The sequence below is a fragment of the Drosophila willistoni genome, assembly GCF_018902025.1.
Source record: "Drosophila willistoni isolate 14030-0811.24 chromosome XL unlocalized genomic scaffold, UCI_dwil_1.1 Seg141, whole genome shotgun sequence".
Classification (NCBI taxonomy): domain Eukaryota; kingdom Metazoa; phylum Arthropoda; class Insecta; order Diptera; family Drosophilidae; genus Drosophila; species Drosophila willistoni.
In genome coordinates this window covers 4,906,165-4,929,212 of record NW_025814052.1, presented here as the reverse complement: position 1 = coordinate 4,929,212, position 23,048 = coordinate 4,906,165, and the positions used below count along the sequence as shown (strand labels likewise).

At 41.8% G+C, this 23,048-nt stretch overlaps 2 protein-coding genes and 2 long non-coding RNA genes across 10 annotated transcripts; 1 reads left to right on the top strand and 3 right to left on the bottom strand.

The window, feature by feature from the left end:
• Positions 1-4,348: 4,348 nt before the first annotated feature.
• Positions 4,349-5,292, top strand: LOC6648317 (keratin-associated protein 19-2). 2 transcript variants are annotated; one of them, XM_023179562.2, is made up of 3 exons: positions 4,349-4,425; positions 4,499-4,727; positions 4,803-5,292. In XM_023179562.2, exons 1-3 carry the CDS (start codon positions 4,414-4,416, stop codon positions 5,192-5,194), a joined length of 633 nt encoding a protein of 210 aa, XP_023035330.1. In that variant the 5' UTR covers positions 4,349-4,413; the 3' UTR covers positions 5,195-5,292. The 2 variants fall into 2 exon arrangements, with proteins under 2 accessions (XP_023035330.1, XP_002071426.1); XM_002071390.4 differs by having other exon boundaries at positions 4,499-4,733.
• Positions 5,293-5,337: 45 nt separating this feature from the next.
• LOC6648376 (acid phosphatase type 7) lies at positions 5,338-12,248 on the bottom strand. 3 transcript variants are annotated; one of them, XM_023179561.2, is made up of 4 exons: positions 11,905-12,223; positions 6,270-6,780; positions 5,644-6,205; positions 5,338-5,580 (listed from the first exon to the last, which is right to left on the bottom strand). In XM_023179561.2, exons 1-4 carry the CDS (start codon positions 12,026-12,028, stop codon positions 5,461-5,463), a joined length of 1,317 nt encoding a protein of 438 aa, XP_023035329.1. In that variant the 5' UTR covers positions 12,029-12,223; the 3' UTR covers positions 5,338-5,460. The 3 variants fall into 3 exon arrangements, with proteins under 3 accessions (XP_023035329.1, XP_023035328.1, XP_002071423.1); XM_023179560.2 differs by lacking the exons at positions 5,338-5,580; positions 5,644-6,205; positions 6,270-6,780 and adding exons at positions 7,076-8,136; positions 8,219-8,562; positions 8,622-8,785 and having other exon boundaries at positions 11,905-12,248; XM_002071387.4 differs by lacking the exons at positions 5,338-5,580; positions 5,644-6,205; positions 6,270-6,780 and adding exons at positions 8,821-9,906; positions 9,991-10,337; positions 10,412-10,608 and having other exon boundaries at positions 11,905-12,242.
• Positions 12,249-13,305: 1,057 nt separating this feature from the next.
• Positions 13,306-20,837, bottom strand: LOC26529855. 4 transcript variants are annotated; one of them, XR_006954367.1, is made up of 7 exons: positions 20,581-20,837; positions 15,267-15,404; positions 14,941-15,136; positions 14,694-14,842; positions 14,110-14,333; positions 13,842-13,940; positions 13,306-13,442 (listed from the first exon to the last, which is right to left on the bottom strand). It is a non-coding gene; the product is annotated as an uncharacterized LOC26529855 (long non-coding RNA). The 4 variants fall into 4 exon arrangements; XR_006954368.1 differs by having other exon boundaries at positions 14,694-14,860; positions 20,594-20,837; XR_006954366.1 differs by having other exon boundaries at positions 20,594-20,836.
• Positions 20,838-21,920: 1,083 nt separating this feature from the next.
• On the bottom strand, positions 21,921-22,880 carry LOC124460448. Its single transcript, XR_006954346.1, has 3 exons — positions 22,724-22,880; positions 22,456-22,554; positions 21,921-22,057 (listed from the first exon to the last, which is right to left on the bottom strand). It is a non-coding gene; the product is annotated as an uncharacterized LOC124460448 (long non-coding RNA).
• Between the last annotated feature and the right edge of the window lie 168 nt (positions 22,881-23,048).

Sequence of the window (23,048 nt, the reverse complement as noted above, 5' to 3'; positions counted from 1 at the left end):
GATCTGACCCAGACCCCCAACAACAACAACAGCCAAACGGCTTCAGCCGACTGCATCATCAATGCAGTCCCTCTGCCATTGTTATCTTTGACTTTTTTTTTAGCAGGGTATTAATGATATTTGCCAAATCAGATGGAAAAAAGAACTCTACTTAGTTGGAAAATCATCTACATGAAACTAAAAAGAACAAAATTTAAAACGTTATATTCGTTAGGTTTAACATCATTTTTGAAATTATAATTATATTTTAATTTTCTTTTTTTCAACTGTTTCTCAACGATTCACACTAATTTACAAATTAAAGGATCACTGATTGATGTTTTAAGTCTCCTTTAGGAACCTATGATAATTCTAATACCGTATGTTGTATAAATAAAGTTATAGCCTGCTTAGTAAAATGTTCAGCATTTTTCAAAAACTCAACTCAACTTGAGTGAACACAAAGATACAATTTTAGAAATTTCTTAAACTTGCAAATTCTAAGTTTATGACGTTTAAAGAATCAACACAATTTTTTAATAAATATAGCCAAAATTCGTATAATGCTTAAACAGTTTTCTATGCAGCTTCATTTATCGTGTAAGCTAGTGTTCACGATCTGTATAAGTATTTGCATATTAATCATTCTGCCTGATCAGATCAGTTCAGATCACATTAATGTGTGATTCACTTTACACTTGAAGCAGAAGGGGCTGGGCTGGCTAACCTCAGACATTACTTTCCAAATCAGTTTAAATTAATTTTCTATGTCTTAAGTGAGATTAATGCTCTGTTCTAACAAAATATTTTATTAAATTATTTATTGACCGGATCGATCTCAGCATCTAGGGACAAAGAGAAGACAATTAGTTCCTTTTAAAAGTATAGGTCACGACTTATCCTGACTACTGCGTAGGTCCTTATTCATGGTAACATTTCCAGGATCGATAAAGTAAGGGAAATTTACCCTCTAAAGTAGGCTTTACTTTTCGATGTAGCCTTTAGTTTATAGGCTTAAGTTGATTTTTGACTGTCAATTCCTATTTTTAGTAGACAATTTTACCTATTTTCTATATTTCAAATTTACAAAACACAAGTTATTTTGAAATATTTATTATTTATCCTATAAAGTGTTTAAATTCAGGGAATGGAAAATAGAAAAAAAGTGTATAGAATTTTTCAAAGCAAGTGGATATAAACTATCTTCCCCAGTTTGTATAAAGAACAAATTAAGAATTTCAAGTGATTTGCTAGTAAGTACATACATATGTGTATGTATATATTTATTTTAATCTATTCCTATGTGACTAATGGTAGGTAACTGAAATTTTGATTTAGTCAATGCTAATGTCAAGGCTGTGGGATCGTAAGTTGAAGTACTGTACTTTTTCTTTTTTTTTTTTTATTGCCTAGGGATGGTTCGCATACCAAATTGCAACTAATGGCTAATTGTGTGAAATTTTCTTGGTTTTCGTCTTGGTATCGTATATACATACATATGCATATGTAGGTATTATAATACTATACGTATATGGTACATATGTATGTATGTACAGCGAGTTCTATGCAATTATGCAAAGTGCAAGTTCAACGGAAAAGATGAGGGCTTTTGTTGTTGTTGTTGTTGTGTTTTGCATTATGTTTAAATTCCCACTAACCAAAAGGTAACTAACTTAACTTAAGTACTAGTACTAACCCCCTCCCACCAGCACCAATATTGCCTTTTGGCCGTCATTGTCAATCATTTTGCTGCTTCATTTGCTCTGCTCTGTTGCCTTGTTGCGGTTTTCTAGTGTGCTCCATTATAATTAAATCGGTTGGTTGTTGTCTTGTTGTTGTTGTTTTTCTTTTTGTAAATATAATTGGTGGGCGTGTGAATACAACAAAAGCAATGGATAGTTGAATGATGCAACATTTGTGTTGTTGTTGTTGTTAAAGTTGTTTTTGCTGATTAGAACTACGCCCAAGTACATAGTAATTCTTCTATTTAAAACTTGACATTATGTTTCTTTTAGGAATATGATGATGCCCGCTTTCAGGTCAGCAGATTTCCAACAATTACAAATGGGTCTTCTTTTTTCCCTATCTCTCTTGCTTCTAGCCATCATATATTAAAGAATAATTGTAAAGACAACAACAACAAAAAAATACTCTCAGGCCCCCTCCACCCCAAAAAAAACAACAAAAAACTAAAATGTCCATGGTCATATTGTTGTTGTTGCCGTTGGTTAACACTTTTCACATGCCTACACAAAAAAAGACGAACAATGTACGACCACTCATATATGTATGTATATATATAGTGGATACTGGATAGCACTTTGACACTTTTACATATCTATGTATGACTGATTATATATGATATTAAACATAAACATTAAGAATACCTTTATAACGACTTGGGATATACTCTCTTTAAATACAAAACAGATTCTAAGGCAAAAGCAATTTCATTTCTATTCGCAGCAATTTGTATTAATTATTAGACTAATTCTTATTTAAGAATCGTTTTCAATCGTATATTTATAAAATATCCAAGTAAAATTGAAATATTTATGAGATTATGTATTGGCAAATTGAGGGGAACTGCCCTCTAAAGTATGCAATAGGCATACCAAGAATTTGTTTTTTGAACATTTTGAAGGCGAAAAGTTAAATTTTTTTTGGAAAACAATGTGTATCTTTCTCCAGCCAGCTATTGCATACTTTATGGGGCAAAGTTTCTCCATATCACAGCTCATAATCCGTCTATATATGAGATAATAAACTGCCAAAATGATTTGGATAAATTTATTTGAAATTACAAATAAAAAGAGTATGAAACAAATTGAAAAAGAAATAACAATTTTTTCTTGCTATATGATAACCAAAACGAGGTTAAAGATTTGTTTGGTTAAGGGTATCGATTGGGTAACGGATTTGTTTGCTATAGCCATCAAATTCAAAGATCTTTAAAGATGATGATGATGACTCAGACCCAATACAGAGAGACCTGTCGCAAATTGATGCAAAAAGATCCGTGAACTATACGACAATTGTTTTCATTGTATCAACCGTTTGCTAATCCGTTAGAGTTCCGCCAGAGTTTCTCTTGAAAATTGTGCCTACCACTTACTCCCTTTTTTTTTTTTGGTAGAGAGTTGTTAATAGAATCTGTTATTTTGTTTTTTGAAAGTGAAAAGCCAAAAGCCTCACGAATAGGTATATAGGATAATGACTCACGTACCAACGATATCATATCTAAGTAAATCAATTCAACTGGACATCATTATCATCATCGTCATCATCATCATTATGCACGATCGTTTTGCTGGTTATTTCGTTTTAGTTTCAGTTTTTGCGTCTATTTTATGAGTATATTGGGCAATTATTGTGTATAGTCGGTTACCGAGAGTCCGAAGTAATACTTACTTAGTAGCCAGGGTCAGGTTAATGATTCAATTAGCATTTGTCATCGCTGCTGCCATTGTTGTTGCTATTTTTTTTTTTTTTTTTGTTTTTGGTGGGGGGCGGTGGGGCATATAATTGTCAGAGATCGTGGGAATATGATTATTGATACTTAAATGCAATTTAGTCTTATGACTGACAAGTGCTAGGCCAACAAATCAGTGCAGATTAGAATCTGTTTTATTTCAGCTTAAATTTTATGTTTAACTTAAACTTAAATCAAATAAACTAATTTGTGGTTTGAACTTAAGCAATTTTAGCCCTGATCTTTAGCATAAATAACAAATTGGCAAAGCTCTAGAAAACATTTATTCTCTAAGGTTTTGGTGTTAGTATTTTTTAATTTAAAATATTTATGTTTACAAAATTTGTTCTTTAAGCTTTTCGAGTTTATGCCTCTATATAAAATGATAGTCGAAACTTTTTCCAACGTACACGGAGCTTTATATGAGGCCTGGAATCGAGATTTATATTCGTTTTCTAATGATTTAACATTAACATTAGTTTTTTGGGTTAATTTGCTCTTATATAGGACATCGATCTATCTAAATATGTACATAAATATTCGTAGATAAAAGTCAACCGAAGTTTTCTCGTTGGAAGAAACAAAAATTGACCAAAATCTGTACCCAGACCTTGAATTCTGATCGCTGATGGCAGCCATCGATCGCTGACACATTTGAGGCGGGGTGGCATGTGTCATATTTTGTGGATCAACCGTACAACCACCCACCCACTCACCCAACTAGCTAGCCGGCCAGCACCTTCACCTCCATTAGGTAGCTACACTCCGCCCAGTTGTTCTCTCTGGCCTGGCTCTGTTTCTCTCTCTAGCTATCCGCTCCGCCCTGGTGAATGGGTATAAAAGTTGTTACTCGTGGAGTAGTCAGAGCATTAGACAAGTGTCAAGCGACGCGTGCGCAGTAGCTGAAGAGTATTAAAAAAAAAAAACCAAAGACGCCAGGAATAAATCCAAATATCCACAACATGAAGTGCTTTGTAAGGATTAACGCTCAAGGATTTTTAGTGTCAAGGATTATCGCATTGACTTTGTGTTATTTGTGTGTTACAGTTCCTCTTAGTGGCATTTACATTGATGCTGAGCCAAGCCTGGGCTGAGGAGGCCAGCGAGAGCGAGGATCAAGTGAGTGCCGCCAGCAGCTATGCCCCGCTGCAGGATAAGAAACAGGAGAAGCGCTATGTGGGTGGCTATACCGGCGGCTATAATGGTGGTTATGGAAGCGGACTGGGTTTGGATAGCTACTACAATCCGTATACGTCACGAGGATTGGGTGCTTTAGGTGAGGGTGAGAGCTTGCAGAGAATTATAAGCTTGAATGGAATCTGTAACAATGTTTGACTCCTTGGGTTTTTAGATGGCACTGGATTGGCTGGATATGGTGGTGGTTATGCCGGTTATGGCGGCTATGGCGGATACGGCGGCTATGGCTCCAGCTTGGGTGGCTATGGATCAGCTTTGGGTGGTTATGGCTCTGCTCTAGGCGGCTATGGATCAGCTTTGGGTGGTTATAACTCATATAACTCGAATCCTTATGCTCTCTCCTATTACAATTCCCGTCTGGGCGGCACCGGCACTGGCTATCCGTATTACAATACCCGTTTCGGAGCCGGTGGCTATCCATCCAGCTACTACACAAGCAACTACGGCAACAGTGTGGTCGGTGGCGGACTTGGAGCCTTGGGTGGCATTCCGCCCATTGGCAGTGGGTATAATTATGGTGCCGGAATTTCAGGAACAGTCTATTAAGAGCCATTGCCAATGCCCATTCTCATCTCTCACCACCCAAAACGTTTGACATTTAAGTTTAGTGAAATTTTCTTTTTCTTCTTTTTTTTTTTTGGATCTGCAACATTTATTCTTCTTTATTTTTTAATATTTTTCTAATTTAATCAATTTTTTTTTTTTTGTATTAAAATATGCAACAAGATAATTGCCAAGTCTTCAATTTTCAATTGAGTATAAGTAGCTGGTAGAATGAAGCTCGCGTGGATGGATATATTTACGTCATTCATTTAGTTTTTATCCTTGATCACCCAAAAGGAATCGACTATTTTGCCCTGCTGATCATCGGAAACCTGTGTGAAATGCAAATGCGTTCCATTGTGGGCCTTCAAACGGGTATAACCATAGTCCTAAGGGGAATGAAACGGAATAAATTGAGTCAGAGAAACTAGTATGCATTGGAGGTAACTTACATTGCTATGAAAAGCATTCCATTCTGGCAAATCGTTAGAGAATGGCTCACGCTGCTCACTGCAACCGGCCGATCCAGTGATTATCTGTATGGGAGCCTTGGCATTACGATATGGTTCCTCTCGACTGCCATTGTACACTTTGAAATCATAGATGGGCCACAGGCGTGTATAGAAATGTTCGTGGGCAAAGATTTCCACATCGACGTTGTGCTTCTTAAAAAGATCCTCGAGACCAAACCATTTAAGCAACGGTAGTCCTTGTCGTATATACGTCTCCAGTTTGCCATCACAATCGTATTCCTTGTCATCGCTGCAATACATCGGACGATGTCCATATGTGATAATCCAGGGACGTTTCTGACGATTCTCTGGCCGATTCGCTTCGGCCAAATCCTGCTCGAGCCATTCAAACTGTTGGGTTAACAATTTCACGCCATAATTGAGGAAATAGTAAACCTCCGTGGAGAAGGAAACAAAGTGTATCGGTCCCATATTAAAGCTATACCACAAACTGTCCGTTCCACCCGGCATGCTGAAGCGTGAGCGATAATTTGAAAAGTTACTGAAACGAAAAAGTTGAATTTAATGTATGGAAAAGTAGATTTATTATTTATTTATTGTCTTACTATTTCTCCTCGTGATTGCCCGGACAGACCATGTAGGGCACATAGGCGGCAACTGTTTCAATTTGCCGCATAAATGCGTCACCCACTGCGGCATTGGAGGTATCCATGTCGTAGGCAAAGTCACCCACATGAATAATAGCATCATACATGCCCTTTTCTGTGTCCTGCTGCAGTCGACCCAACGATTGGGCATTCTCATTGCCCATATCACCGAAAATGGCCAACGATGGTGACCAATTCTCACCCAAGGGTGGAGTCTTAAAGTAAAACACCGGCGACCAGCCTAAATCGCTGCCGCAACTATACTCATAGCGGGTGTTCGCTTTCAAATCCTTCAAAGTCACTCGATGTATATACTGGGTTCGCCTCTTATGTCCACCATCCACGAAGCGTGTCCAATGCCCAGTCACCGTCTGGAGGGTATCACTTAAATAGTTTTCAGCATAGTTAACCTGGGAAGCGTTTGGTGATCCGCGTGTCGACCAAGTGACTACAATATCACTGAGACTATCTGCAAGGGATTAGAAATTAAAAGTATTCCTTACGACAATGATAATGAAGATGATAATGTGTCATTTCTTTGTAATCCTTTCAACAAAAAAATTGAAGGAATAGAAGTTTCAAAAAAGTTTGTTAAAATATTTCAATCAAACTTATATATTAAAACTTTTACATCATATTCCTAAGATCGGGTAACTTCAGAAAGTTACAATTTTAAGCGTGGAAACGTTTGAGAAATTATTAAAGTGGCTTGACCACTTCGAAGATTTACTAGTTGGGCTTAAAGAGTAAAAAAATAGACGAAATATAGATATTTTGGACCCCAAAGACTCTCCCCCAGGATCCGTCCATGATTTTAATCAAAGTAAACCTTAGATATTTTCTATTTAATGGTAAGAAATTTCGATTAGAATATAAAGTTTAAAGACGATTCTGGAATGCAGCAATGTAATGGATTTATTACAGATTATATATAACTAATAATAGTTTACGTCCTAATTATCTTAAAAAGGAAAACAATTTACTGCCCCTTATTTAATCTGGATTAATTTTACAAAGTTTTTGGAGCTAGGATTGATGATTAAACACATTATACGGATCAAATTCTCACGGTTAATACAAAGATTGAGTTGATAAAGTTTTACAATAAACTTATTTATAATATTCGTTTCAGATTTTATCGTACGGTCCATGTTTATCCTTGATTAGCCAAAATTTGTCAATCACTTGTCCATTTTTATCATCCGAAACCTGTTCGAAATACAAATGGCTGGCATTGTGGGCCTTCAAGCGTAGATAACCAAAATCCTGACTATGAAATGCACTCCATGATGGTATTTTCTTGAAAAACGGTTCACGACCCTCCACGTTGCCAGCCGCTCCCGATATTATGTGAACCGGGGCACGGGGATTGGTATACGGTTCGGCGAATGAGCCATTATAAACCGTATAATTGTACATGGGCCACATCCGTTCATAGCAATGCTCATGGGCCCACAATTCCACATCGACGCCATACTGATAGAAAAGTGGCTCCAGGCCAAAGAAATGAAGGATTGGCAGACCCTTTCGTAGGACTGTCTCGTGATTGGCACAATCATCACCATTATCATTGCTGCAATACATGGGCCGATGGCCGAAGGTAATGATCCACGGTCGCTTTCGGCGATTCTCGGGCTTATTGGCCTCTATCAAATCTCGTTCCAGCCACTCATATTGCATGACAATCTGTTTGAGTCCATATTGAGTAAAATAATAGAATTCCGTGCTAAAGGAAATAAAATGCACCGGACCCACATCGAAACTATAGAACATATTTTCCGTGTTACCAGGCATGCTGAACCTATTGATGTAATGCGAAAAATTGCTACGAGAAGGGGAGGAGGAGGAGGAGGAGGAGGAGGAAAGTTAAGCCGAATCAATTGCTGAATTTGGAGCCATCCACTTACTACTTCTGCTCGTGATTACCCACACACACCATATAGGGCACATAGGCAGCTATTGTCTCCACTTGTCGCATAAATTCATCGCCCACCGAGCCATCCTCGTGGCACATGTCGTAGGCAAAGTCACCCATATGCAGAATGGCATCATACATGCCCAACTGGGTCTCCCGCTGCAGAGCTGGCAGAGAGGCGGCATTAACCACACCCATGTCACCATAAATGGCCAACGAGGGTGACCAATTGCTGTGCTCGAAAATCGTGCGAAAGCTATACATAGCCGACCATCCCAAACGGCTGCCACAATGATAGCGATACGTGGTATTCGGCTGCAGTTGGGCTAGCGTCACCTGCGACAGATGGGACAGATTCTCGTTGATCTCGTGGATTCTTCGTTGCAATTACTTACTCGATGTATGTATTGTTTGGCATTCTTTGGACCGCCATCAACAAAGGCCACTGGTGGTTTGTTTGACTTAACCGTATGCTCCAGTCCATTGATACCAAATTCACAAATTGATTCTTTTGTATTGTCGCGCGTGTTCCAGGTAACAACAATATCGAGCACCGATTCTGCAGGTTTCCGACGAAATAAAAATGCATAAGTGTTTTGAGAAGAGGCGACCAGATCCGGAGTGGATCCTTATAAACATTTTTGTATGTATGTGTATATATATATTATTCACTTAAAAAGTAATACCATTTATAGAATTAAAATACATCAGCTGAGGTTTTGATTCGTAACCGAATAAAATGAAATGCATTAAGTTACATAACATTTACACTTAATTTCGATTATTAGACTTTTTAAGGCTCTTATGTAGCTTTTCCTTTATTTTCCTATTTATTATCTATAGATTTGTTTAATGTATTCTTTGTTAATTATTACTGGAAAGTATGTGCTCTGTGGTAATACTGCTCTAATTGTTTTTTGCTTCTTTGTGCTTTAAAATTTGTTCTTGTGTGGAATTGTTTGCTTTTCGTCTTTCGTTCGTTCTTATAATTTGGCATAGCTGCCATGTTTTGATTTAATTAACCAGAATCGATCTATTATGGCGCCTTGTTGATCATCCGACACTTGTTCAAAATACAAATGTGTCCGATTGTGAGCCTTTAGACGTGTATAGCCATAATCTTGACTATGGAATGCACTCCATTCGGGTATTTTGCCCTTGAAGGGTTCACGTCCCTCCTTACAGCCGGCCGAGCCAGTGACTATGTGCACCGGTGCGCGGGGATTCTCATAGGGTGAACCCAACGAACCGTTACGCACAACATAATCATAGATGGGCCACAGACGTTCATAGGAATGCTCATGAGCCCAAATGGCCACATCAACACCGTATTCATAGAGCAAATCCTCTAATCCGAACATATGCAGGAATGGCCAACCCACACGTGTCAATGTCTCCGAGTGGGTGCAATCGTTGTCATTCTCATTGCTGCAATACATTGGCCGATGGCCATAGATAACTATCCATGGACGTTGCAAGCGATTCTCTTTCGAATTGGCCCTGGCCAAATCGTCCTTAAGCCATTCATATTGAAAGACCAATGATTTAACGCCATAATTAAGGAAATAATAGACTTCTGTTGATATGCCAATAAAATGCACGGGACCCAGATCAAAGCTGTAGAACATATTCTCAGTAGCTCCCGGCATGCTGAAGCGAGCCCGATAATTCGAGAAGTTGCTGGAAGCAACGAAACGTAACACAGATTACAATTAAATGGAATTCTCAAGAACCCTAGTTTGGTTTTTTCTTGGTTACACTCACTATTTCTCCTCATGATTGCCTGGCACCACCATGTAGGGTAAATAGGCGGCCACTGATTCAATTTGACGCATAAACTCATCGCCAACTCGCGCATCTTTCGAACTCATGTCGTAGGCAAAGTCACCCACATGCAAAATGGCATCATACATGCCCAGCTGCGTCTCCTGTTGCAAACGTGCCAAGGATTGAGCATTCTCATTGCCCATATCACCATAAATAGCCAATGTTGGTGACCAATCCGATCCGGCGGTGGGTGAAGTACGAAATTGGAACAACACTGACCAGCCAAACGAGCTGCCACAATGATATGCATATGACGAGTTCAACTTGAGCTCTCGCAGTGTGACCTACATACCAATATATATATATATTTATATATGTATGTGGTGAGTCTATATATTATTGAGGCAATGCTGCTTACCCTATGGATATATTGTGTTGCTCGTTTGTGGCCACCGTCCACAAACTTGATGGCCTGACCTTCGGCACGTTGGCTCAAAGGAACACTGGCCAGGTTTTGACCAGTTTCTCGAAGTAAACCATATTCAACTATGCTCGATGCATTTGGCGGTAGGCTGAGCGTTGACCATGTGACAACAATTTCACTAGCGCTGATCTCTGATTTCCACCGGACCCCGGAAATGCAAAACGAAAAGAAAACAAATGTGACAATGTTAACAAAATGCCAAAATATCTTCAAAATATTTGCTTTATCAGCAAACAACAAATAATAACAAACAAAAAAAAAGTGTACAGAATCAAAATTTGTTTTGCTCTTTATAATCTCATCGAATTTTAGCTGTTTTCTATTTGTTTTCTTTTCATTTGATTTCTTTATTCATATTTCTTATCGTTTTAAGAAAATGTGGAACAAAACATATATGCATACCCCCTCCTCTCCCCTTCTCAGTTGGCATTGCTTTTGTTTTTATTTTATATAACTAACAGATCTGGACGATCTTTTTGTTTAGAGGCAAGCTATTTATAGCACTGCAATGCATTATGCATCGACTCTCTATCCCCATTCCCTTTCCCCCTTCCCCCGGTTCATCCAGCAAGGAATTTCGTATCGTAACTTTTGGAAGTTTGGTTTTTGATTCATTTCAAAAACCATTGTTGGCTTCTAACGTGAATCTAGGTATACATTTTTTAAGAATGAAACTAACTAAGGGAAAAGCGAGGTCGAAGTTTAAAAATTAAATAGATAACATTAAGTCGATGTATCTAAATACAGTTCGGAACAAATTCTTATATTTTATCTTACATATTTAAGGTATATTTAATAGAAATATAACAACAAAACATTTTTATACTGCAGAAAACGATAATTGTTCTTGGTATTATCCCTTAATAAAATTTGAACCTTTACATGCCCGAGTTAATTGGCTTGTTCAAAGTGTAATAAAAATCGTCATCAATCAAAATAAAGCTGCTTTATTACATATTAATCTCAAAGCTAGATGTATTAATGAAGTTTTGCTGAAACAAGGGGAAGTCCCTTAAATATTAAATACAAGCAATCAGTTTTTTAATAACTTAGTATCAGTTATCAGTTTACTACAATATTCGAGAATTTGCAAGTGCCAATTGCTTTGGAGGGAGTTACCACGAGTGAAAAAAGGGGGCGATGTAGCAGGGAGGTGCTTGTAGTTAAATGGTGAATTGCAAAAAAAAAAAAAACAAACTGTAATAACAATGGCAAATGCATTATGACGAATATGGATAACGATAACGAATAATTACGCATCAGCGCAAATAAAATAATACAGAAAAAGGGGATCGTTCGAGATTCCCTACAGAAACGACACATCATCATCATCATCATCCTAACCAACACTATCATCATCATCATCATATAAAACAAACAAAACAACTCAAGAAAAATAGAGCAAACAAAAAAAAACAACAACTTACCTCCAAAGGACAAGTGCACTTGCTCTGGTTGATAGTGGACAATATTTGTAGGCTCCTCCTCGACCGCCTGACCATGAAGTCCTCCAATAGAACTCAGGGTCAGCAGAAAAAACAACAATTGCATTGTATTATTGTTGTTGTTGTTGGTGCTGGTTTAGTAATTTATTGGTGGCTTCTGAACATCGCCAAAAACTGCGTCGTTAATTAGAATTTGTAGCTGCTGCTGTTGTTGTTATAATTATTGTTCTTGTTTCGTAAATAATTTTAGCAATGCTTGCACCGGTTTGTGGACAATTAACAAAATGATCTGTTATGGCCTGCCCTGAGGTTATCGGTAGAGACCTATCGATAGTGATAATAGGGGCCGAAAATAGTGGGCAAGTCGGGGAATAGTGGGGGATCTAGTGTTGGGTAGGTTAGAATTATAAAGGGATTTTTTTTGAATTTGAAAGTCGGCCAGCGGTCAAAAGGCTGTTGACCCAGGCTCGGGTCTAAGAAAGGAACCGTAAGATCAGGCGATGAGTCGTCTGATTCTAGAAGGTTAAAAAGGTTAAAATCAGTTTAACGTGGACAGTGAGGTGCGGTGGTTGGAAAAAAAAAAAGGAGAGAAAAAAAAACAAGGATAGAGAAGTGAAGTTTAAATATCGTAACAATGTGGCATAACAAATTGTGAATATATCCTTGAAATTTAAAGAAAAACAGCTCCGTCCATCAAGCCGAGAAATTCATGTTTGGCTAAAGGAGCCACACAGAAAATTTGTGCATTTTTTTTTGTGACAAATTTTTGTAATCCTGAGGCGCAGCGAGGCGAAACCGGCCGTCAAAATTGGGTAAGTGTTCGGTTGCCATGCAAGTTAGGGATTTTTTTTAAAATTAAAAATAATTGCCCCAAATTAGGCCGGTTACATCGAGCTGCGCAGGAGCACCCGCAGCCCCTGTCCACGTTCAAAAAAATAAAAAAATAAAATAAAATAAAAAAATAAGAAATTTTATTTGTACCTGTCCCCGAACGACATACTCGGTCCCGTCGGCCAACTGGGCCCAAAGATAAAGTCAAGAGAGGGACGTCGAAGGGGGGAGATTCCAAGCCAGACATTTTTTTTGGGTTCACCCATCGCCCAGCATAAGAGCAACAAAGTTTTGGCTGATTGGGGGAGAAAAAGGTTGTGGCACTCATCCCCATCAATTTTGGGTGCGGACGGCTCCAAAAACCCCCAAATCATTGGCGAATTCCACCTGGCTGGAAAAAGACAAGATATTAATCGTGTAGTCCTTTTTTTTATATATGTAAATTTTATTAATTTATTCATTTATTTAATTTCCTAGTTTAATTATTTATTTATTTATCCCCTCGTATATTTATTTAATCCCTTATATCTATCTATTTATTCAATTCCTTAATTATTATTTTTGTTTAGCGTTAAATATTTATTTTTCTCCTGTTTGTTGCCCACGTGCACATTCCTTTTTTTGTAAATTTCATTATTCCTAAGATCCATGTTGTCCACGACCCTTGGTGTGGTTTTGACAGTGGATACCTGAAAAAAAGAAGGAAAAGAAAAAAGGTGAAAAGAATACCAATAGAAGGGATAATTTTTCTTTCGATCTTGCCCCCCTAAAAGAGCTCTGATAGGTAGGTGGGAATCGGGAAGGGAATTCATCTTGATTTTACGTAAGAAAAATAAAAAAAAAAAAGAGAAATATAATGTAATCTGTTGCAGACACCTGCTCAAACCTACACCAGGGCCAGATAAGGTTAATAAATACGTGTGTTAATAATAATTAAGAGTAATGAAAAACAAAAAAATGAATTGCTGAGCGTTTTCCTAAAAGGGGGGAAATGGGAGGAAAGGAGCACGACGACTCCAGGAGGAGTAGATGATTGGTGATGGTGATGTGTTATAGGTAACGATGGTAATATATATGGGGTGGCATACCTCATCGACATGCCACGAAGGAAAGGGAGGGCCCGTTCGACCTCGATAATCCGGAAGAGGAGGTCCGGTTCACATGAAGCGGCGGCGACGACATCATTCCTGTAAGGGGGTAAGAATAATTTATTAGTGAGTTTGTTAAAGATTTATGTTTGGTGTAAGTTGAGTATCGTAAGTGTTGTCCAGTGGAGTGGTGTCTGAAGTGATCCTCGAACTGTGTCGGGATTCCTTCAGACGAAGGGGTATTGATGGTCATCTGTTCGTCAATTACCTGATGTTTATTGTTGCGCGTATTGGGGATGGGTTATCGTAACTCACGACCTTCTTTTCCGATAGCTAGCCGGAGTGAGCCCCTATCGATATACGCGGGACCAGGCTGAGGATATTGTTTTTTTCATCTAGCAGGTCGATAACAATAATGGCGCCCAATTTAAATACTGAATATCCCTTGGTCCGATTCTAATCCAGCATCTCGAGAGCAGAATGGGAATTGGCCTGAGGGATAGAGAAAGACACGGAATTAGATAGTAGTCCAGTTCGGTAAAATCGCTGTCATGGCGTGTCATTCCCCGTGGTAGAGAGCAGGCAGCGCGCTCGAATCTCTAAACGGGGTAGGACACGGCCAAAATAATGTGATAATCAAACTGTGATACTAGAGCTAAATTAATAGAGTTAATTAGGGAATTTGTTGGTGGGAAGCCTCTTTGCTCCTTGAAGTCACCAGCTGAGGAGCTGAGCTATTGGCGGTTTGCGCGAGGAGCAAGAGGATTGACAGGGGTTAAGCATAGGTAGGGGAAAACAGTTAGATTAATGTGTTAAATGTTAGTAATATCGTATGTTCTCTTTTCTTTTTACGTGACTGGGTCTGTGAAGGATGGTCCGTGGCGGCTTCTTGCGTCTCGTATGGCTAAAGAATAGCGCCATCGGAACGAGGATTGGTGACCGTGCTCGATTAACATCCAGTAACGAAGCAACAATCCGGGTATCCTGAACAGTTTAGCCATCTAAAAAGAAGAGAAGAACTAGTAAATGCGTGTAAAATGTTCTTGACTGTCAGTCATCAGCTTGACTGATGACTAGATCAGTCGACAATGTTGCTCACAGTGTACGTCGTGAATGTTTTATGTTCTTCGCCTTTCTAGCGCGAGTGGTCCAGACAGAATTCGGGATACTGGCGACCTCGACGTTCCAAGTATGGACGGAGGAGTAGCGCCGGTGGGCCAGAAGACGGCAAACCGAGCTGCAAAGGAAGCGGCCGAGTTGACCCGTCGGAGTGGTTTCCGTTTGGGGGATCGCAGCTGGAAAGGCAAGAAGAGCGTAAAAAAAAAAAAAAAAAAAATTAGGTGTATGGGTCTAGGAAGCGTGTGTATGTTTTTGACTGACGGTCATCAAGTCTATTGATGACCGGAGCAGTCGACAATGTCCCACCTGCTAGGGTTTTTAAGGAAGAAACAGGAATCGGTGTTGTCGTCGTGGCACCAGAGCCGCACAGAACGGGAGTGCAATTGCGTCACGGATGAGTCGTGTTCCTAAATCCTTCTCTCCCCTTTTATATAATTTGTGTATCTAAAACAAGAGAATAGAAAGGAATAAATATTAGTGGTTGTGGTTAGGAAGAAAAATTATTATTAGTAATAAAAATAAACGATATCCTAAAATTTTTTTTTATAATCCCAGCAAATCCGAAAAACGAAAATGAATAGCGAAGACGGGACAGACTCCCAATCTCATCTCTCCACACAGACGGCTGCTCAGCTCTTAGTCGGCATGAGACAGCCGCCCGCATGGGCTATGTCACAAGGGGCAATCCCAAAGCGTTTGGCGTTGGAGGAGAATATGACTCCAGTAGGGCAAAGGGGGAACAAGGGACTAGAACCCATTCAAGAGCAAATCTCTCAAGAGAATGCGGCAGCGATTAATACGGCAGGGTTAAGGCAGGTGACCCAACTACTTGCTCAGTCTCAGGATCGGTTCAGACAGGAGTTGGTCGACCTAATGAACCGAAGGATCGATAAGAGTCTAGAGGATGGGTTCGACAAATTGTTGGATAGACTTGAGGTAAGAAGGAGCCCGTCATCTGGGTCCACCAAGTCCAAAGATACTCAAGTGTCTCAAGCGGGGGCGCGCGCGTGCGGGGGTAATCGTCCACAGCCTGCAGGTCCAAGGGCAACTGAAGCCTTTAATGCCCGAGATTCAGGCATTTTTCCCGAAACAGGTGCTCCGCCATTGGCGAAAAACGATTTTCCGCGGCGGAATGAGGCCTACCAAGCGCCAAGAATCCATCTGAATACCGATAGGAGAATCCAGGGGACATCGCTGCCGTGTCCACCTAGCGCAATATCCGGGCTAGGAGTGTCGGCCTCGACGGCAATATGGCCAAATCAGCGGCACCAGTCTGAAGGAAACTTCAGGTATCGTCGTGGAGGTCCGCGTGAGACGGAAAGGACAGGATTCCAGCCACCCAGTATGCCGCCTATCGGGATGCAAGGCGAGCCAACCAGACTGACAGAGCACCATCGGAGGCCCTACGTGCCGGTGTACAAATGGCAGCTACAATTCTCCGGCCGAGCGGGAGGCATCACGGCAGAGGATTTCATCTTCCGGGTGGAGTACCTTCAGAGGCATTACTCTACACCGTGGGAGGACATCCTGAGGGACTTTCACCAGCTCTTGGTAGATGAGGCTTCCGAATGGTACTGGCTGGAGATGCGAACCAGGCCCCCTACGGATTGGAAATCTCTGAAAACGGCCCTTGAAGTGCAGTATAGTGACTCTCGCTGTGACCACGAGAGGATTCAGGACATGGCCGAGAGGAAGCAGCAGCCAGGAGAATCCCTGGATGCTTATTTTCAGGCGATGAGACGTTTACGCGCGGCGGTTCGTTCACCGCTTTCTGAAGACTGGGCGGTCAAGACGATAAAGAGAAACCTGCTGGAGCCGATGAAGCAGTGGGTGTACCCGGTGCGAGCCTATACGGTAGAGCATTTGAGGGATGAATGTCGCGACGCCGAGAAGAACTTCGCCGAAGTACTGGCTAAACCCGTAAGCGTGACCAAGTACGCTCAACCTCGCCGAGTTGACTTCCGAGCTGCGCAAGTTAGCGAACTCGGACATTCGCCGGATGATGGATCGATCCGATCACACCCAGAAGAGGCCGGAAATGTCGGGCAAATTGACGCCGTGTCAGGAAATGGTGCCAAACGCCCTTTAATCTGCTGGAATTGCCAGAGAGAAGGCCATGTATACATGGAATGCGAGGACCAACAACGCAGCCTGTTTTGCTACAAGTGTGGCATGCGGAACACCGTGACTCCAAGATGCCCTAAGTGTTCGGGAAACCAAAGGCGGAGCGAGATGAGACCGGCCGTGTCGCGCTCCGAACAATAAGTCCCATGCCGAATGTAGTGCGAGAAGGACCGAGGAGGAACGAGCGCCAGGCTAGTATGCCAAAGTCGTTCGAGGAGAGGATGAGAATTTACTCGGAGGCCCGTAACAGAATTTTCGAAAACAACGCACTCAGTGGGATGACCACGCTATCCAGGCGCGTTCGGAAGGCACGAGAGAGATTCAGGCAGAGGAAGTGGGAAAGGAAGCAGATCCGTCTGACAGTTGCTGCTATCGGCCCTCGAGATGAATATGATCCCAGGGCTTATGCACGGATATGGCTGGGAGGACGAACGATCGAAGGTCTTCTCGATTCTGGGGCGACAGTGAGCGTGCTGGGAAACGGGTGCCGAGAGTTGGTCACGGAGACCGGATTAGACTGGAAACCATTTTGCTCATCGTTGGCAACAGCAGGCGGCGATAAGAAAGCTATAATCGGGAAGGTACTGGTAGAAGTAAAATATAGAGGAAAGAGTCGGCCAGTGCTGTTTTATCTATGTCCCACCCTGCAGCAAAACGCATATCTCGGAGTAAATTTTTGGAAGGCGTTTGATTTGGCTCCAGAAATTTTCTTTCAAAACAGTAGTCAGCGATCTCAGGATGCCCCAGAAGTCGAGGAAATAGGCCAGGAGCCGCACGACTTAACAAAAGGAGAACAGGCGAGATTAGAAGCCGTTAAGGCATCGTTCCTGTCATACGAGACGGAAGGATTAGGGCGTACTACCGTCATGAGGCATCGAATCGAGCTGTTGGAGGGAACCGTGCCGGTCAAGTCAAGGCATTACCCGATTTCTCCGGCCAAACAACGCCTTATTTACGAAGAACTGGACGAGATGCTGCGCCTCGGGGTAATCGAGGAGAGTGAGAGCGCATGGAGCAATCCAGTGACCCTCGTAATGAAGCCAGGGAAAAATCGGCTCTGTTTGGACGCCAGAAAGATTAACCAGGCCACCAAGAAGGATGCGTATCCGTTACAACAAATAGATGGCATACTCAGTCGGATCGGAGAGACAATATACATCAGTAGTGTCGATCTGAAGCATGCGTACTGGCAGATCGAACTAGAGGAACAAAGTCGCCCGATCACGGCTTTTACAGTCCCTGGAAGGCCGCTCTACCAGTTCGTGGTAATGCCGTTCGGTCTGTGTAATGCGGGACAGAGTTTGTGCCGACTGATGGACCAAGTGATCCCCGCTAGACTCAGGGAGAAGGTTTTTGTTTATCTGGATGATTTGCTGGTGGTGACACCGGACTTCGAATCACATTTGGTTGTTCTCCAACAGGTCGCGGATTGTCTGAGGGTGGCGGGGTTAACGATTGGGTTAAAAAAGTCCCACTTTTGCCACAAGGAGTTAAGGTACTTGGGATTCATCATCGGAAAGGGTATATTGCGGACCGACCCGAGGAAGGTGGAGGCCATCCAAAACTTAACAACCCCAAGAAGCGTTCGGGAAGTGCGAAGCTTCCTGGGTACTGTGGGATGGTACCGCAGGTTCATCAAAAACTTTGCGGAGTTAGCTGCTCCACTAACGGACACCCTCAAGAAAGCCGGTAAATTTCAGATGACCGACGAGGCCAGGGAGTCGGTGAGGCGTTTGAAAGATGCCATGACCACGGCCCCGGTTCTAAACCATCCGGATTTCGAAAGAAGGTTTTTCATCCAGTGCGATGCTTCGAACCTTGGAGTAGGAGCAGTACTGTTCCAAGAAGAACCCGGAGGAGGCGAGAAACCAATTGAGTTTTATTCGCAGAAATTAAACCGATGCCAGCGGAACTACAGCGTCACAGAGAAGGAATGTCTCGCAGCTGTGTTGGCAATTAAACGGTTCAGGCCTTACGTCGAGATGTTGCCCTTTACAGTCATCACGGACCACGCGAGCCTTAAGTGGCTGATGTCGTTGAAGGATCTGGATGGACGACTGGCGCGATGGTCGCTGAAGCTGCAGGCTTTCGACTTCGAAATTGTACACAGAAAGGGGGCAGAGAACGTGGTGGCGGATACACTATCCCGGATGGTCGAAGGATTGGCGGTGGACTCCATCTTGGGCCTAGAAACGACCGAGTTCGACTCCGCCGAGTACGATGAACTGCGGAAGGAAATCATGTCAAACAAAGAAAAACTTCCAGACCTATTAGTGGAGGATGGATACATTTTCAAAAAGGCGCCCGCGCATCAGGGGCCACCGGAATTGCAGGATAGTGGATGGAGATTGTGGATACCTCCGGCATTGACGACGACGCTAATCGCTCAAGCACACGAGCCCACAATCCGAAGTCATGGAGGTATCGCCAGGACCCTGTCTATTCTACGGCAGCGCTTTCACTGGCCGGGAATGGTGGCTCAGGTGAAAGCATATGTTCGAAATTGCAGCGTGTGCAAAGAGACGAAATCGACCAACTGTGGGCCAAAGCCAGGGATAGGGAATGAAGTGAGGTCCTACCGGCCGTTCCAGAAAATTTACATAGATTTTCTGGGGAAGTATCCACGGTCGAAGGGCGGACACGCGTATGTGTTCGTAGTAGTGGATCATTTCACTAAATTTGTGTTCCTCCACGCCATGAGAGAGGCCACGGCAAACGGGGTAGTAAAGTTTCTAAAGCGAGAGGTTTTCACAAATTCGGCGTGCCTGAGCTGGTGCACAGCGATAATGGGAAGCAGTTTGTATCGAAGCAATTCCAGCAACTACTACGAGAATACGGAGTAAGGCATTTGCGTACAGCGGTGTATTCGCCCCAATCTAATGCGGCAGAAAGGGTAAATCAGTCGGTGTTGAACGCTATACGGGCCTATTTGGACACCGATCACCGCGACTGGGACCTGTATCTTAGTGAGATTGAGTGCAGTTTGCGAGGGGCGATACATCAGGCTTTAGGGGTGTCGCCATACTTTGCACTGTTCGGGCAGAATATGTTCACAAATGGTACTGATTACCAGCTGGCTCGGAAGCTGAAGTCATTGGAGGATCACGAAATAAACGTATTAGATCGGGAGACGAAGATGGCTTTGATGAGGGACGAGGTCAGGAAAGAATTGCACGTTGCTCACGAAAGGAGCGCAGCGTCTTACAACCGGCGTGCTAGAGAAGTGAAGTTTCACCCAGGACAGGAAGTTTATAGGCGCAATTTCGTATTAAGCAATTTTGGTAAAAATTTTAATGCGAAATTTGCGCGAAAATATCTTAAATGTCGGATTCGAACACTTGTGGGCAATCACATGTATGAGACTGAGACTCTCGAGGGGAAGCCTTGCGGGATCTACCATGCGAAAGATTTAAAACAATAGGGAGAAGAAGAATGATTGTAAAAAGTACCTGGAAGAAAATGATCATTGTGAGCGAGGCGAGAACGCAAATAATACCTCAATCACTCACCTGAGTCCCGCGAAGAGGCCTGCATCATCCCGTGGCTTTGACTCGTCTGGCATAATGTGGGCGTTTTCCCTCGTTGGGCGCGTTTCCCTGGTCCCTGGTGTGGGTGGATCGTGGTATGGCTCAGTGTGGGGGGGTTCCGTTTCCTTTTTTTTTTTGTGTTGGCGTCCTTTTGTTTACATTCCTGTCCATTTTCCACTGCCATATCTGGCGTGTGTCTTAGAGATGTCAGTGTGTTGTTATGGCCTGCCCTGAGGTTATCGGTAGAGACCTATCGATAGTGATAATAGGGGCCGAAAATAGTGGGCAAGTCGGGGAATAGTGGGGGATCTAGTGTTGGGTAGGTTAGAATTATAAAGGGATTTTTTTTGAATTTGAAAGTCGGCCAGCGGTCAAAAGGCTGTTGACCCAGGCTCGGGTCTAAGAAAGGAACCGTAAGATCAGGCGATGAGTCGTCTGATTCTAGAAGGTTAAAAAGGTTAAAATCAGTTTAACGTGGACAGTGAGGTGCGGTGGTTGGAAAAAAAAAAAGGAGAGAAAAAAAAACAAGGATAGAGAAGTGAAGTTTAAATATCGTAACAATGTGGCATAACAAATTGTGAATATATCCTTGAAATTTAAAGAAAAACAGCTCCGTCCATCAAGCCGAGAAATTCATGTTTGGCTAAAGGAGCCACACAGAAAATTTGTGCATTTTTTTTTGTGACAAATTTTTGTAATCCTGAGGCGCAGCGAGGCGAAACCGGCCGTCAAAATTGGGTAAGTGTTCGGTTGCCATGCAAGTTAGGGATTTTTTTTAAAATTAAAAATAATTGCCCCAAATTAGGCCGGTTACATCGAGCTGCGCAGGAGCACCCGCAGCCCCTGTCCACGTTCAAAAAAATAAAAAAATAAAATAAAATAAAAAAATAAGAAATTTTATTTGTACCTGTCCCCGAACGACATACTCGGTCCCGTCGGCCAACTGGGCCCAAAGATAAAGTCAAGAGAGGGACGTCGAAGGGGGGAGATTCCAAGCCAGACATTTTTTTTGGGTTCACCCATCGCCCAGCATAAGAGCAACAAAGTTTTGGCTGATTGGGGGAGAAAAAGGTTGTGGCACTCATCCCCATCAATTTTGGGTGCGGACGGCTCCAAAAACCCCCAAATCATTGGCGAATTCCACCTGGCTGGAAAAAGACAAGATATTAATCGTGTAGTCCTTTTTTTTATATATGTAAATTTTATTAATTTATTCATTTATTTAATTTCCTAGTTTAATTATTTATTTATTTATCCCCTCGTATATTTATTTAATCCCTTATATCTATCTATTTATTCAATTCCTTAATTATTATTTTTGTTTAGCGTTAAATATTTATTTTTCTCCTGTTTGTTGCCCACGTGCACATTCCTTTTTTTGTAAATTTCATTATTCCTAAGATCCATGTTGTCCACGACCCTTGGTGTGGTTTTGACAGTGGATACCTGAAAAAAAGAAGGAAAAGAAAAAAGGTGAAAAGAATACCAATAGAAGGGATAATTTTTCTTTCGATCTTGCCCCCCTAAAAGAGCTCTGATAGGTAGGTGGGAATCGGGAAGGGAATTCATCTTGATTTTACGTAAGAAAAATAAAAAAAAAAAGAGAAATATAATGTAATCTGTTGCAGACACCTGCTCAAACCTACACCAGGGCCAGATAAGGTTAATAAATACGTGTGTTAATAATAATTAAGAGTAATGAAAAACAAAAAAATGAATTGCTGAGCGTTTTCCTAAAAGGGGGGAAATGGGAGGAAAGGAGCACGACGACTCCAGGAGGAGTAGATGATTGGTGATGGTGATGTGTTATAGGTAACGATGGTAATATATATGGGGTGGCATACCTCATCGACATGCCACGAAGGAAAGGGAGGGCCCGTTCGACCTCGATAATCCGGAAGAGGAGGTCCGGTTCACATGAAGCGGCGGCGACGACATCATTCCTGTAAGGGGGTAAGAATAATTTATTAGTGAGTTTGTTAAAGATTTATGTTTGGTGTAAGTTGAGTATCGTAAGTGTTGTCCAGTGGAGTGGTGTCTGAAGTGATCCTCGAACTGTGTCGGGATTCCTTCAGACGAAGGGGTATTGATGGTCATCTGTTCGTCAATTACCTGATGTTTATTGTTGCGCGTATTGGGGATGGGTTATCGTAACTCACGACCTTCTTTTCCGATAGCTAGCCGGAGTGAGCCCCTATCGATATACGCGGGACCAGGCTGAGGATATTGTTTTTTTCATCTAGCAGGTCGATAACAGATCACAGAATAAAAAAAAACATCCAATTTATATGGCAGCAACAGCCGAAACCAGTGTTGCCAGAAGCAGCAAAAACACTGGCCCAAAACTAAATTCAGGCAAGTTGGCAGCACTTAAAACATTTTGTTGGGCGGTTTATTCAAAGACGTATTGCGTTACGTAAGCAGAACTCACATAGTC